This window comes from Carassius carassius, chromosome 24 (assembly GCF_963082965.1).
Source record: "Carassius carassius chromosome 24, fCarCar2.1, whole genome shotgun sequence".
NCBI classification, from domain to species: Eukaryota; Metazoa; Chordata; class Actinopteri; order Cypriniformes; family Cyprinidae; genus Carassius; species Carassius carassius.
The window spans coordinates 14,981,728-14,998,753 of record NC_081778.1 but is presented as its reverse complement, the minus strand read 5'-3'; the positions used below and the strand labels follow the sequence as shown (position 1 = coordinate 14,998,753).

The window sequence follows — 17,026 nt, the reverse complement described above, 5'->3', positions numbered from 1 at the left end:
TTGGTCTGGCATGATGCAAGTGAGTCTGTGTGTATTTATTTATATGTAGTACTGCATATATTTAATCCGATTTAATCAGTATTTTTGTATTGTTTTCCGATAAAAAATGATATAGCTAAATGTTATAACTAAAGAAGCAACAGTACAATAATAAAATTATTTAATTGATATTTATTATTTTTTGATTTCCTGCATAACTCTCTCAAATTTTTTTGTTGGAATTATGTTTTAAACAAGAAAAAAATGTTTAGTATATATATCCTATAGACAAAAAGGATTTATAGATATAATACACACATTCACATTTAAGGATATACACGTGGTCCTTCTTTCCTTACACATCATTCTGTTGTTGACCAGGTCAAAGGTTACAGGTGCCTCTCTGTCTTTGACATCCTGTTCCAGGTTTCCTGTTTCCTTTTATATATATATACAACACAAACCAAGAAATGTTGGATAAAACCTGCTGAGGCAAATGTTAATTAGTCTTGTGCTCATCCCTTGTATTTCTCATGCTTAATAAACATATATACTGTTTATCCTTTCATTATATTATAAATTATATATATTATATTTCCTGAGGATTGTTTCTATACACATTAGTCAGGGTAGCACCATATTTAATTCTGTAAAATTCAATATGGCGTCTGTTCTGACTAGGGTTCTCCAACTGATTTTGTCACATAATGGACATCCTGACTATAGTGCTTATAAAAAAAATTAATCTTGCTCTTTGTATGTACAGCAGTGTCAATGACTTTATGCGTTGTACACTTTATGCATATACTTCATATTCTCTCTCTCTCTCTCTTTCTCAGGATATAGGTGTTGTCCATTGGGGAGGAAGGAAACTCTGTCATTTAGAACAATGGGCCTGCTTCTCTATCTATAGATGCAGAAAAGGGGAGAGAGAAACTAGGGAGAAATTGAAAGCTAGAATAAGGACTAGAGGACCCTTCTAGTATGTTGAAAATGAAAATGACATGCTAAAAACTGAGTGAAAGGACAAATTCTGATAAAGCAAAGCAAGGCTTCATGCAGAAAATGGACTATTTAAACCTAATTATTCTGGAATAAGGAGACACAGAACCAACCTCCACTGGTATTTATTTTACATACACTTCACAAACAACAACAGCCATTCTGAAGATTTATCCTGATATAAAGAGAAAGCCCGTCACAGTGGGTAAGTCATATTCAGATCATCTGGTGGCGAGAAAAGCCATTTTACCAATGCAAAATGACTTGAAATGATTTGAAGCTGCAGTCAGCATAAACCTAAACATCTTTCCCAACCAAAAGTTTTACATTTCTTGGTTGTTCTACATCCACCATTTACTCTGTAGAATTTGATGAAATCAATTATGGTCAAAGAGTCAACATATTAAAAGCCAACTTCACTTTCGAGGAACGATAAGGGGCATAGGACATTTAGGGGGTCTGTTCAGGGGTTTTCCATGCTGTTTGTAAGGATACATGGAGGTGAAGTCCACAATTAGGGTGGGGAACAAAAATATTTATGTTACTGTGTATAGCTGAAGTTCAGGGCTTTTAATCAAAGTACAACAAGGATGATATTCATAGAATGTGGTTTGGCTGCATGGCTTATCCTCAGCAGAGATAGTTTCATGTTGGTTGATATCCTCGTCATGGCCTCTTGGCAAAGCCACTTGACTCTTACTTGACTTCCACGAGCATGCTTAGGTCAGGAGCAACAGTGCCAAACCTTTGGTTTTCATCAGACATGTAGACATGATCGTGCAATAAATCTTTTTCTTAGAGCCATAACTATACACTGCCTGCCCTGTCAACTTTATGGCATTCCCGGCTAACTGCGTTAATGCTCTGTTACACATAGACGACATTTACATTACATTTAAATTTATGCATTTAGCAGATACTTTTATCCAAAGCGACTTACAGTGCATTCAGGCTACACATTTTTTTTACCAGTTTGACGAAGAGTGTATGACACTGCACATCCTGATTATTCAACGGGATGTTAGCTTTTCCTGCCATTTGTCTACTGAACGTTATTCACTGCCAAAATCTGATGTTGAAGATGATATGTTTTAAAACTTTTAAGGGGTCATATGATGCAATTTCAACTTTTCTCTTCTCGTTTGAGTGTTACAAGCTGTTCGTTAATAGATAAGATCCCTATAGTTGACTAAAGTCTCAAACCCAAAGAGATATTCTTTATAAAAGTTAAGACTCGTCCACGCCCCCCTTAAAACACCTCGTTTAAACACACCCCTACATGTCACTGTGTGGGAAAATTTGCATGACACCACCCAAATGTTTACACAAAGAAAGAAGGCCTAGCTTTGATACTTGCTGTAGTATTGTTGCCGCTGCCATGTTGTTGAGATGCTGTGTGTTTCGATGTGAAAGCAAAATTACTTTGTTTGGTCTTCCAAAAGAGGACACAACTAGAAATCAGTGGTTAAGTTGTATCTACAACACTGTTCCAGAGAAGTTCAACCCAAATATTCAGATGTGTGCTGCGCATTTTACGGAGAACTGTTTTCTGAAGCCTAATGCAATCTGTCCACAAAGGCTGTTTCTATAAAGTGGGGCTTTCCAGCTTTGCAAGGACAGTCTGGCACTTCTGACTCACAGCCTGTAAGTACGTTTTCATATTTAAAGAATTTGCCACTGATAATTCAAATGCATGTTTTGAGCAGTGTAGAGTAGCGCTTGTTGTTTGTTGTTTCTTCGATCACAAATGCAGACATGTTTTTTGTTTATGCGGTGCGATATGCAAGGCAACATGTAAAAAGACAGTAAAAGTCATTATAATCAGTAATTATGTCCCCACTGGCTGCCTCGTTTATAATGGGAGACATATGGTAAGGGGCGTAACATTTCCGTCACACGCTTTAGGAATTCAGCCAATCACAACGTACTCGATAGCTGGTCAATCAGCGCAAGCCTCGTTTTTCAGAATGCTGAGCTTTGTAAAAATCTACGGGTTTCAGAAAGCTGGGGCATAGAAGAGCAACAATAATGTAAATTAATGTGGAAAATAATGTGTTTTTTGAACCTTAAACTGCATAAACTCATTGCATTACATCAAATATACAAAATAATGTTCTTTTTAGCAATGTCATATGACCCCTTTAAAGTTTTGCTTGACGGCTAATACTGATATCTTATGTCAATTGTCTTCTGGTGTCTCAAGACAAGTCCCAAGTCGTTCCTTTCTCAATTAATTTTTTTTTTAATTTTATCTTTCCATTCTCCACACTCCTGTCCAATCATCAACTCCCTCTCTCTTACTCCCTCAGATGGAGGAGTCTGGCAGTCCCCGATTTAGGAAGCTTCATTTCCCAGTAGGGTTGTGGATAAATTCTCCACGGAAACACTTCGCCAAGCTGGGAGCTCGCTGGCCCAGTGCAGCATCAGTCAAGTCAGTGTTCTGAACTTTTTCCTTACTCTCTGGATCAATGACAAATAAAAAAAAAAAGTATAAAACATGTGCTAGGTTCTTAGAACTGTATACATGTTGGTTTCAGATGAAAATATGATGAATATATTTTTTCATATTTTCCATTCTCCTTTGAATGTGTGTGTAAACATCCTTACCATTTATATATATATATATATATATATATATATATATATATATATATATATATATATATATATATATATATATATATATATATATATATATATATATATATATTTATTTATTTTATGTCAGGGTGGTACAACTGTAAGGATATCAAATTTTTTTTATGTTAAATCACTACTTTTCTAAATAATAAGAAAAGATTATGCCTAACTACTCAATTAGGTTCTCTTTCCAATCATTTAATTTCTTCATGAATTTATGATATCCTTACAGTTGTACCACCCTGCCATAGTATATATAAACAAAAAAAATCTGACATTAGAACATGTTCATCATAAAATGTATTCATGATATTGTACAATTAATTGCACCGTTAATCTTGTTTTTTAATAAACTGATCTGGTCAAACAAACTGAGTGTCATAGGTCTAACAGTTACTAACATTTCTCTTTCCAAGCAATGGGGGCACATTATGGAAAGATCTGCATGTGTGACATAAACATGGACAATTTACTGTACCAACTGTACTATGTAGACAGATTAATATGTGGTATATAATGTGTGATTTGTATATCACCTCCTCCCTGTTTCAGGTCCGCAACTAGCTCAGATGCCGCTTCCCTTCCTGAGGCCCCATCATCAGTCCCTTCCTCCTTCTCTCACTCCACCGCTTCACTTGCCCCACCCTCTCCATCCCCTTCTCCAGCCTTCCTCCGCCCTCGCCCCGCTAATCAGCAGTCCCGGGCCAAGCGGCTATCTCACCTTTTCCTGAGAGGCCGGTCCAATAGCGACCGAGACCGTGCCATTGGAGAGCGTGAGAGGGAAATATGGGCACATTCTGCCACCCCGTCATCACATCACTACCTGCCCCCCGCTTCCTCTAATGCCCCTGGGCTGGTCAAGATCTACGGAGATGCCCTGTCCAGTGGAGCTAACTATCGGAGTCTGCTGGCAAACATGCACTCTACTAGTCGCCAGCTCATTCAGCAGGTCATCACCCGCTACACCGAGAGAGAAAGAGAGAACGAGAGTGAAGACACAGGTATTTATTTCCCTGTAATGGTGAACCCATCAAGTTAGTCTAGCAATCACTAATGTGTGAGTTTGTCAAAATTATGCATCATTTACTCAGTGGTCACAGCTGTCAAAATCCAAAAAAGTACAAAAGCACCGTCATGATATAATCAAAGTGTGTCTTTAAAGCCATAGTTCACCAAAAAATAAAAATTCTGTCATCATTTATTCACCCTTACATCACTCTTAACCTGTATACACTTCTTTCTTCTCTGGAATACAAAATAATACACTTTGATTAATGTTGGTAATGGTTTTGAGTCCAACTGACTTACATAGCATGGACCAAAAAGAAAGAAAGAAGGAAGTCATTGGCTACCATCAACTGTTTGCTTACCTACATTCTTCAAAATATTTTCTGTTGTACTCCAGAGATGAAAGAATGTCATACAGGGTTGAAATGACATGAGGGTGAGTAAAGATGACAGAATTACATTTTTTAGCTGAGATATATTGTTCAGTCATGGAACTCTAAATGGTGCAAGCTGAAGGGTTGTTAACGTAACTGATGATATTCAGAGAGTAAATGACTTGGCACAAGCTGATTGGTTCATGCTGCAAATGCAGCCAATGAAATTACTGCCTTGCATTCATATGGCTGGCTAGCATTCACCTGCAGTTTCCTGCAGTGTGCTTTTGAGAGTTTCTCTGAAACCCTCCACCTTCCCCAGTTCCACCTGTATAGATCTGCAACAGATTATGTTATATGCTATTTTTGTAGCAGCAGTATGTCTTAAATAGTCATGGCACCGTATCGCTGTATGCACTGGAAGTAGCAAGTTCCTACACCTACTTGCAGCAGCAGCAGCAGCAATAATCTACAACTACAGCAATAACCAACAGCAGCAGCAGCATAGTAGATCTATTCAAACCAAATACATTAACATTGTCATATCCATCACCATGCTAAAATCTTCAGAGAGTTGTCATGATTGAACTAACCCTTTAAGACTTGTGCCCTATATCACAAGTCTTCTTTTTTTCATATTTACTGATATTCAATCTCTACTGAAATCTCATTTATGAACCTCTTTCAGGTCCAAAAATGGACATGCCATGCCAGTGTTGATGTCATTAAATCCAAAATGACATGTCCGTTTATGTCTTGTTATCAAGATTTTATTTTTTATTTTAAAGATAAAAAAGTATCTTTTGCCCATCATGGCTGCATTAATTTGATATAAATATAGTAAACTTTAATATTGTGAAATATTATTACAATTTTACATTAAAAAAAACTTTGTAATTATAACTTTTTAATTCTTATATATTTTAAATGTGTTCCTGTAATGACAAAGCAGAATTACAGCAGCCAAAACTCAGTGTCACATTCATCAGAAATCATTATAATACGCCAATTTGATGCCCATCAATGTTTTAATTAATGTTTATTTGAAATGAAAAAATGTAAAACAAAACAAAAAACAATGTAAAAATTTTAAACATTTTACTGTCATTTTAAATTAATAAAAATATTAATTTCATCTAAAAAATGTTTTACTTATTACAAACTTTTTGAAAGGTAGTGTATATTTCAGTCTGTTTCTCACAAAAAAAAGTTATGGCCTCAATAGGCTGGAATAAAGCACATGATCTTTTTTGCATCAATCCAATCAATCAATCCATTATCTTGCCATGCATGAAAAATAAAACATTAAAAGCAAGCTGCAAATATTAAAATGTCCTTCACAGATTAGATGTAGGAAATTAGGCTTTACTCGTTCATTGTGTCCCAACTTCCTGTTCACCTGGCAACTTCCTGTTCACCTGGCTAGCTCTCCAGAAATATTCCCCTGAGGACTTCCTGTTATGTGATGTCATTGGAAAGCCCATTCAGCAGCCAGATGGAGCCATTAAATGGCAAACTGAGTGCAGAAGGAACGTGGCCTCCTGGGAATGCCCCTTACAGCTAGTGGATATGTGGAGGCCAAAGGATGGTTTTGAACGACGGTTTGAGATCCAGCGCCTTGATGAATATGAGAGGGAGGAGAAAGAGAAGGAAAGAGAGAGAGAGATGGATGGAGAGAGTTATCAAGGTTGAAACATCTTTATATTAACACAATTTTTATTTATATAGACATTTTAAAAGTGTATTAACCAGGGTGACAATTAATTTGTGGGAAACCCCTACTGTGGTAACAGGAGTCCGTTGGAGGCGAAGCCGCATGTCCTCTGGGAGCGGTCCAGAAGAAGAACGAGGTCATCGAGGCCGGAACTCAGAACTGAGGAGGAGTATTAGTGATATGAACCTGAGTCTAAGACGTCGTCAGGGCAATGTGAGCAATGACCCTCGGCGTTCTGGCAATGCCCCAAATGGACAGGACAGAAAGAACATAATGAGCATGATAGCAACTGAAGGTGGAGAGGTAAAATAAAAAAAAAACAGACCAGCTTTACAATGCGTAACAACCTCAATAATCTGTAATTGAATTGATAACACAGGGCCCAACAATAAGGATGTTTTTTCCCTGTTTGCCGATTTGGGCTAGTAGCTCAGATTTCTACTTCAAAATCCTGTCAATCAATTAATTAAAAATTATTATTTGAAAAAAAGAAAGAAAAAGAAATAATAGCTAAATAATAATAATAAATAAAAACTCAAGATTGCAACTGTTGCTTCCATTTCATTATTACAATTGCAACAAAAACTCATCTGCGTTAGCCAGCTAGATTATTTTACCAAGATAATAATTTTAAAAAATTGACATGCAGAGGAAACTGGCTCAAAAGGCCAAATGACAGCTCTGTCAACTGGCCCTGGAACTCTCTCACATCCTTATTGTTAAGCTCTATAATATATATCCCAACTACATGTCCCTAATACAAAAGTAAACAACAGAAAAGATCATTTAAATCATGCTTGTGTCATTATACGGTAAATGCATGTAATCCATTCACAGTACTATCTTTTGTCTGCTTTGTCAGGTCACTGGGTCAAGAAGTGGTGGAGGTGAGACAGACAGATGCACTCGGGCAGCAGAAGAAGAGACAGACACCTGTGACCTGGAAGTGATGTCGCAGAGTCTGATCCTTCCACCGACAGATCGGCCTTACTTCCTGTTACTGCAAGGCTATGACCAGAGCAAGGCTAGACATGCATCATCTCACTTATCTTAGAGCCATCCCATGACATCATACCTGTATTGCTCTAATCACAACATACCATCAACGCTTTCATACCTTTGAGTGGAATGGCCATTGATTGAACACGCTGCACAAAACAGCCATACAGAGGCTCTATATACACACGCGGGCCGGACAATACCAACACAAGCATGCTGTGTCTACATCTCCAACTCTGCAGAATGACCTCACACAAGCACACATTGTTGAAAATTGTAACACTCTTTATTCCTTATCGCCACTGTATTTCTGCAACTTAAGATATGAGATTGCACAGATTGGAGTAAAGACCACAATGAAGATCATAACAGCTTTTTTCCACTCTCTGTATTCGCCAGTCTCCTTCTCACCCTCTCACTCTCTTGCTTATTATGTGTTTAGGACTTCGTGTTGTACATAATGGCGGGTCACACACATATTTTTGGGCGGAAGCCAACATTCCAGGAGCGTGAGATGGACAGGGAGAGAGAGAGGAAGGGGAAGAGGCCTCTTAAAGTGGACACTTACCTCTCAGCCCCTGACCTGCTTATCCGACACCTCCTGATCAGAAGAGACACGGCCATCCCAGAGCAACCGCGCGGTCAAGGTACCATGACACCAAAGCAAATATAGATAAAACTAATGCATAAAATTCCACATAATGGGCTCTGCTTTTGGTTTTCACATTCACATTGAATAATGCAGCACCAGGGATTTTAAACATTTGCAATAAAACAGGAACAGACAGTACTTGATGTGGAGAAATGTTATACTGCAGTCGGTGCTGGGCAGTTTAACTAAACATCTCAGTACTTGAGCCATTTTATTGATTAAAGAGCGCTGACAAACTAGGGAACTTTTTCACTGATGATATTTCTGTGTTCAAGTCTTCCTCTCTAGGCTGTTTTAAAACATGACTTGCTAACATAATTCTTTTGGGAATCATGAACAAATTAATAAATGTCTTCAGGATTACTAGAAACGTACAGCCAGGTGAATTTGATCAAGGTTGGAGCTAAACTCTGCAGGAAAGTAGACCTTGAGGGTCAGAGTTGAGAACCCCTGTACTAGACTTTTGGCATGCAAAATGTCTATGAACACTGCAGTGGTGTTAATATGATTAGAATTTCTTAAAAATGTAATTCAACAAACAATACATCCAAAATGCAAATATGTAAAATTTTACTCTTTGTTTGCTGCAATGCTGAAATTCTGTGGATTTAAAGTTTTAATTCGGAGTCCACACAGGCCTTTTATTGGTCACACTTGGTCACACTTCTTGACACTTGACAACAAATTAGCAAAAAATTCAATGATACTAGTTTACCAAACTTCAACTTTGGCAAGGAGTGAAATTCGCATAAGCTTGCGTTTCTCATCCCGCGCATTAGCATTCATATGAATGTAAGTCGTTGGAATGAAAAATGGTTAAGGTTTCTCACTTAACAAAACACCAACAGTATAATGTCGCTCACACACAACATGATTTTCAGTCATGGAATACTGTTCTTTTCACAACTGTCTGCTGCCGATATCAGTTCCAGTCAAAATCAATTTCACACTACATAACTACATAACAGGTCTTGATATTTAACCTGCCAATGCCATCCACACACTACATGATTTTAGCTCTGATTTTCAGAATTTTGGACAGTTAGTCCAAAATTGGAGCCAAACCGGTGCTATGAGTGAGCTGCTCATGAGTGTCAGTCACTATTATGCTTGAACTTTCAAAGACTCAGTTTGAAAGAAGTGCCGATGATGACCAAAAGATATTTAGCAGGTTAAACATCTAGACCTGTCTCCAATCCAAGTCCTGTAGTGTGCAATTTGTTTTGTTTTAAGCAGATGCGTAGTGTAAGAACAGCAATCAGATGTCTTTGAAAGTTAAGTATATGAGTGACATAGCGCCAAAAAGATCACTGACTGCTAACAACATAACATCCAAATCCTATTGTTATGCTAGCATAAATTGCTAGCAGCAAAGAAGGCCATTCTTAATTTCAACACTTACACGTTTTTGAATCAGTGCAGATTAATACATTTACCAAAACAAAAAAACTACCAAAACAGGACACAAAAACACTTGAATAAAACAGTGTTTCTGTGTATGTTGTGACTGTGTACCATAATGTGTAATTGCTAAAGTATATTGGTGTAGTAAATACTTTTGTACAATTTTATAAAAATGTAGAATATTGGATAAAATTACAGCTGACTATTATAATATATCATATTTATAAAAAAAATATGAAGTATTTTAAATATATAGCAAGCTACGATATGGTTTCTAGTGCTACCACTTTTTCAGCTTTTAGCTAAGCTTAGCAGATTTTTTCTGTAGGGTGGTTGCCAGCTTAGCTAGTTACAGGACATGTTTTGAGTAGCTTGCCCAATACTGTCTGCAATTATACTTCTGGTTCTTCTTCTTCAGCTTTGGCACGTCCATTCAGAGGAGGACCTGTCACTCTTAATGGAGCTCCACTTTATAGGGAAGCAGTCCTAAAACCCGGAGACTTGTTGGGTATTGGCAGCCACTTCCTTTTCCTTTACCGTGACCCCCGTGTGACCCCCGCTCCGCCCCTGGCCTTACCGCCACCGTGGCAAGGTGACATGTCAACTTCCTACAGCCCTGGCGGGATGACAGATAGACAGGAAATGCTCAGACTGTATCTGGGGTCCACAGAATCGCTGCTGAGATTCCAGGCCAAACATGCGGATGCCCTGCTGCAGGTAAACACTGATACAATCGAATACTCCTTCTGATATATCTGTCATAAACAAACACTAGTGCATGTAAATACAGAGTCCTGACAGAGGGATTTTATCATAATGATTTACTTCAACACACAAACAGTAGGCTACGATGATGTAGAAATTAGAAAACAGTCCTGCCAACATTTCTGTGTAAATGTTTATAATATGGGATACTAAGTGAGTGCTGCAATGAGTTAGTTTAGGAAAAAATATTATCACTGGTAAATTGTGGTGTAACAAATACTGTAGAACTTTCAATTTTGCAATGGCTTCATAATATTTATTTATACAAATTGGTTACTACTTATACTTTAATTTCAGGAAATTATTTTAAAGAACTCCAGCCCAGATTCAGGGGGCGGGGCTTTGGCACCTGCCTATCTTCTGTCGCTAATGATTGACCACGCCTCTAAACATTTGGATCCTGTATTATTGCCTCAACTACTGTTGAAGGCAGCCAATCAGATCAAAGGAATTGTTTGGGTGAGTATCCAAAACTCTAGTGAAGTGATTCCAAACCAAGGCTATGTGTACATAATTTTTTTTTTTATCTATCAAACAGACATGACCATTTAAAAACAAATATGGTCACACTTTATTTTAAGGTACAATTCTCGCTATTTACAAACCATTAACTATGACTTCCAAATTTGCTGCTTATTATTTTATGATAATTTTTGGTATTGGGTAGGATTAGGGATGTAGAATATGATCATGTAGGATATGTGCTGATATTTGCAAGATTGCTGGTAATCAAAAGCTGGCGGTTGCCATTGACTTCCATAGTATTTTTTTTCCTACTATGGAAGTCAATGGCAACCACCAACTGTTTGATTACCAGTAATCTTCAAAATATCTTCTTTTATGTTCAACATAGCGACTCATACAGGTTTGGAACGAAACGAGGGTGAGTAAATGATGACTATCCCTTTAATAGTGAAAATTGGTCCCTATACTAAAGTGATCAAATATATAGTATAATATAATACAATATATATTTGCTTATCATATATATATATATAAGCAAATATATATTGGTTTAATAATTAAACAATAATTACTGTAATAATTAAAACATCACTCTTGTTCTTTTTTTAATTAAAGGCTTAACACATTCCTTTTTCTAAGGAAAGTATTTATGTTTTGTCATTTCATCCCATCAGTTATCTTCCTATCAAACCAATACCAATCTAAATGCAATTATGTCAAATACTTCTGGGTCTTTTCACCTAAAGTACATTTTCAGATTTTGATCAAGTGAATCACTGTAATAGTTGTTTAGTAATATTAATGATGATCATGCTAAATATAACCATAAAATGAGGTAAAAGAAACTTATGTCTGGTTTGGTGTGATGATAAAGTGATTAGATTTGTGTTGATGAAGAGTTGCTGGAGTTTTACTAATGGGGCAGAATAGTTTGGAAACCTCTGGTCTAGATGATATGAAACATCATGAAAGTGTAAAGCCACAACCTTTATTAGGAGCGTTATATAACACCAGTGAGACAGCAATTGGTCTGCAAGGTGATACTGAACATGACATGATTTGAACAGGCGGTCACTGTTCTCAACACTTCTTCTGCCCACTTTGACGTTTTGTTAAACCAATGCAGAGATAAAACTGGACTAACGGTTAAAACACACAACAGACACGAATAGTTTATCTGCTAGTGTTGTACGAGAGTGTTTTAAAATGGACTCTCTCTCTGCACTGTGAAGCTGTGGTTGAGGAGCCACAGCTGCAGACACAGATGGGCTTTCACTGGAATTTCGCCGTAGTTTGTAAACAGAGGTTGACTGATGTCATTTCCACCCGTTTGGAAAATGTGCTGTCATTGTCCGGACACATCAGCCAAACACTCCCGCCCATGCATTCATCCGAGTCTGCTTTAATCTCTCTCTCTCTCCCTGCCTGTTCCATTATTCATCTTTCAGGACAAAATTAAAGAGTTCGGTGACAAACATCCAACACAAAAGTAAGAACCTGCACTACCTCTCCAAGCTGTACTAGATCTATCTGTATACACTGTTCAAACATTGTTGCTCAGTGACAGGCCAGTAAACAGCAAATTCCTCTCACATTACCCAACACTGAACTTGTGTTTTGCCATTCTTTAAGTAATCCTTTACTGTGAAATGCCTGTGCATGCCTAGAATAAATATTTTCAATTTAAATAACTGATAATAATTAATATAATTAAACTGTAAATTGTATTATATATTTAATTTATTTAATTTAATTAAAAGATTACACACATATATATATATATATATAAAGTAGTATGAAATCAGTCATTTAAGTGCAAATTTTGTGCACTATGCTAAGGTTTAATGTTGTTTGATGCGTGTCCAGCTCAGCAGAGGCTGATGTTGAACTTCCTCCACCAAGCATGCAGAAGCTCTCCTCTGACCTTCGACCTCTCATGTTCTGGATGTCCAATGCCACGGAGCTCCTCAACTTCTTTCAGGTCAAAGTTGAAGCCACGGAAAAAGAATGGGAATTTGAAGGTCAGTGAGAGATCAGCAATTACAGCACGTTTTCCCAAAACAAAAAATACTTGTGTTGTTGCATGACGTGCCGTATCTTCTGGTGTAGATGTGTTATGACTTTTGTCAGACTAAATCAGTTTTCTCTCATCTCATCTCTTATTATGCCAGCTTGTTTATTTTAGTATACCTGCTAGTCTAAGCAAAACATTTGCACTGTGACATAAGCCTAAACTTTAAATAGAATTACAATATTCTACTATATTCTAATATAATACTGACTCATAGCTCATACAACTCAAATACAAACAGTTAATGAAATAAACATATTCAAAATCTTTGTCAAATGTCAAAAATGTACTTGTCACATGATATTATATTATACATTGTCAGCCAACTGTTATTCTTTCAAAGTTTTAATGCCATTTAAAATGCAGAAACTGATAGCCACTAATATAAATCACGAATGTTAATAATTACCAGGTCACTTGGGGTGGTTTATGTTCATCTGCAACTTCTCCATATGATTTTACTGACATTTTGAGTTATACTCTGTAAGTTTGGTCATTAAATGAAGGGTCCACCTGTTTCTTTATGATTTGTCACATCATACCTGTAGCCCCGGGTGACCCCGTTCTCTCAGCTGATATGGACACCTGCTCCGAGGCGCTGGCACAGCTGGATGATGTCATTATGCACACCTTTCAGCAGTGTGTTTACCATCTGACCAAGGTGAGAGTGCATCAGTGTGCATAAAGGTTTCTTGACTGACACATGTATGCTTAAAGCATTTTATTTATTCAAAACTCATTTCCCTCTCTCGATCAGACGTTATACTCCTTGCTCCCAGCGCTGTTAGACACTAACCCGTTCTCCAGTGAAGAGAAGAAAAAAGGAAAAGCCGGAGAAAAGGACAGAGCTGGTAATGAAGGGCAAGGAGACGAGGAAGAGGACGTCTCCACTTTGCCGCCCACCGTCGCTGGACTGGTGGACGTGTATCGCTGCTCTCTGCAGCTCTCCCGAGAAGCTTGCCTCTCTCCACCGCTAACCTCCCAAACATTTGGCTACCTCTTCTTCTTCACAAACACATCTCTTCTCAACACACTCTTGGAGAGAGGTGAGAATTTACAGTCTTTCATAAACACAGTTGTGTTTGCGCATGGTTTTGGGCAGTGATGACAGCATCATACGATGGCATTGAGTTTATGGCTGGACGACCAGCACAAATGCAAGTCTGACGTTTAAAATAGTTTTTTTCTTCCATCTTTTAAAGATAGTCTATTCTCTTGGTCACGTGCGGTTCAAATTAGAACAAATCTGGACCTGGTCTTAGACTGGCTACAAGGAGCAGGCCTTGGAGATATTGCGTCAGAGTTTCTAAAGAAGCTATCATTTACAGTCAACTTCCTGTGCATTCCTAAGACCCGCCTTATTCAGGTGAGAGTTTGAGAACAAATTGACCCCATGCACTGAATATGTAAAGAAGTATGTTATTACAATGCTTTTCACGTCTATAAATTATCACTGTTTTTTTTTTTTTTTGTCAGTCATCCTGGTCAAGTTTACAGGAAGAACATCCCTTGCTAAGTCCGTCCCAGCTTCACCATCTTCTCACTCATTATAAGCTTGGACCAACGAGAGCCCCACCATCTTCATGGGCTCCGCCTCTCGGAACCGAACTTGGAGGTGGTGAGTAACAACCTAAATAAATCAACATATACTTATATAATACTGATAATATGCCTGTTAAACTACTTTATACCTACTTATACAGTATAATATACAATACTGTTTAGAAGTTTTGGAGTCAGTAAGTTTCATCTTTTTATTCATCAAAGAATCTACAAAAATGTTTAACAAAAATATTAGGCCTAAGAGGCACAACTGTTTTGAACATTGATAATACTAAGAAATGTTTCTTGAGCAGCAAATCAGCATATTAGAATGATTTCTGAAGGATAATGTGACACTAAAGACTGGAGTAATAATGCTGAAAATTCAGCTTCACCATAACACAAACAAATTACATTTTAAAATATATTAAAATAGAACATTTAATTGTAATCAAATATTTATGGTATTTTTAATCAAATACATACAACCATAGTGAGCATAAAAGACTTCTTTCAAAAACATTACACAAATCTTACAGACCCCAAACTGTAGTGTATGTCACATTTAATGTATTATTTTTATATTATACATAACTTTGTTTGTCTTTAATATTATTTACATATTCGAAGATATTTTTGAGAGTTTTTTGGACCACCCTCCTCTTATCCTGCCTAATGAGACACCTCGCCTGGACTTGAATCAGCCAATCACAAGCCCCGAGCTAATGAAGGAAGTGACACGCCTGCGAACATTCCTGTGGGGGCTCGACCAGGATGAACTTCCTGCTAATCAGCGGACTAGATTGTAACATTAATTCATAATATTAATACATTCTAGTTCTCACACAGAGAAACTACCTTACTTTTTTTTCTTTCTTTTTTTGCCTGTCAAGCACATCTGTTGGATTTTAATGCACTGACTTCATTATGACACTGTATAATTCATTGTATAAGTTACTTTAAAGGTTTATGTTAGATGAGATTCATTGCCTGGTTGCAATGATAAATGCCAGCCTGTTATTTTACACAGTATTAAAATGTTCTGTAGGTTGTTTCCACTGTTAATCTTACTAAATATGACACCACAATAAACAATTTAAGCTGTTATAATCAGATAGATAATTTGCATTGATTATATATATATATATATATATATATATATATATATATATATATATATATATATATATATTCACCACAATTCTGTAATAAATAAAACTTAGAATTAACCTACTGGCATGTTTTTTTTATTGATGGATTCATACATTTTGTGAGAGGCTGTTGGGAAAAGGTGGCCACCTGCTGTTCTATTAATCAACACTGGGTGGCATTATCGCAATGGTCTCAACGATTAGTTAGAGCAAGACTCCACTGGTCACCACTAAAAATTCCCATCACTTATCATGACTAACATTAATGAGGATCAGTATCCTGAAAATTATATATATATATATATATATATATATATATATATATATATATATATATATATATATATATATATATATATATATGTGTGTGTGTGTTTGTTTGTTTTTTAAATAAATAAATAGGCTACTTATTATATTCATAGTGGAAATACTGACACTTGCACTTGCCCTTATGAACATTTACCAGCGCAACCATATGACTAGTTTACGCCTAAATAGCACAGTTACTATAGTTATTGTTACTACTGAAAACCATAATAAATACATCTGGGATTTATTTATCTTCTTTTAAAATTCTTTATTTGATGACGGTTCAACTATACACCAAGGTTAACACTATTTTATTGCAGTAATACGTCTATGGTGTTTGGCGTAACCTGGTTACAGTGGTAAATATTTGTAAAGGTAATATAGCATTCGAGTCTACTAGGTCGACGCCTGGGTAAACCCTGGGTAAACATAGGCTAATTAAGAGTTATCCAGTGTTTCATACTGTTCATACAGTTCGTGTTTACCATGAGCTAGTAGCCCAATTAATCCAGGGTAGAAAAATTACAAAACTACATTTACACCCAGGATTAATGTTCTCATTTAGTACATATTGAGGTCGACAACAGTGATTGGACGAAAGCAACTCATGACGGATGCTTCACCTGTTTGATTAACCCTGAAAAGGTAAATCTGTTCTGGTTGCGTTTTGTGTTAAGTTTCAAACAATTAAAAAGGCAAACACGTAATACTTTCTCTTCACTCCAGTTAACGGGTGTAACAGTTTCCTAAGATATGGAGACTAAACACAGTGCGAGAAAGTTTCTTTGATTGAACAAATCGTATGAATATTTAATTAGGTAAGCACTGACGCGGTTTATAGTTAGTAGTCTGTCCATTCTGTGCACGCACAGGCGCGAAAGTCAGGGTTTGATGCAATTTAAGAACGCAAGAGTTCTAAAAACGTTATAGGCCTATAATTGTTTGTTTGAA

The 17,026-nt window shown here is 36.8% G+C and overlaps 1 protein-coding gene across 1 annotated transcript; it reads left to right on the top strand.

Moving 5' to 3' along the window:
• The first annotated feature begins 872 nt into the window (after positions 1-872).
• On the top strand, positions 873-15,475 carry LOC132102903 (ras-interacting protein 1-like). Its single transcript, XM_059507620.1, has 16 exons — positions 873-1,186; positions 3,291-3,412; positions 4,174-4,622; positions 6,430-6,690; positions 6,797-7,020; positions 7,580-7,741; positions 8,159-8,363; positions 10,191-10,489; positions 10,835-10,996; positions 12,451-12,491; positions 12,869-13,023; positions 13,622-13,734; positions 13,831-14,119; positions 14,276-14,439; positions 14,550-14,691; positions 15,246-15,475. Exons 2-16 carry the CDS (start codon positions 3,291-3,293, stop codon positions 15,422-15,424), a joined length of 2,967 nt encoding a protein of 988 aa, XP_059363603.1. The 5' UTR covers positions 873-1,186; the 3' UTR covers positions 15,425-15,475.
• Positions 15,476-17,026: the final 1,551 nt, after the last annotated feature.

What these genes read in the sequence shown, in the direction of transcription:
- LOC132102903 (XM_059507620.1), top strand. Translation starts at nt 3,291, where the DNA reads ATGGAGGAGTCTGGCAGTCCCCGATTTAGGAAGCTTCATTTCCCAGTA. An exon ending in CAACACACTCTTGGAGAGAG is followed by an intron (nt 14,120 to 14,275) that starts GTGAGAATTTAC and finishes CATCTTTTAAAG; the next exon opens with ATAGTCTATTCTCTTGGTCA. An exon ending in CGGAACCGAACTTGGAGGTG is followed by an intron (nt 14,692 to 15,245) that starts GTGAGTAACAAC and finishes ACATATTCGAAG; the next exon opens with ATATTTTTGAGAGTTTTTTG.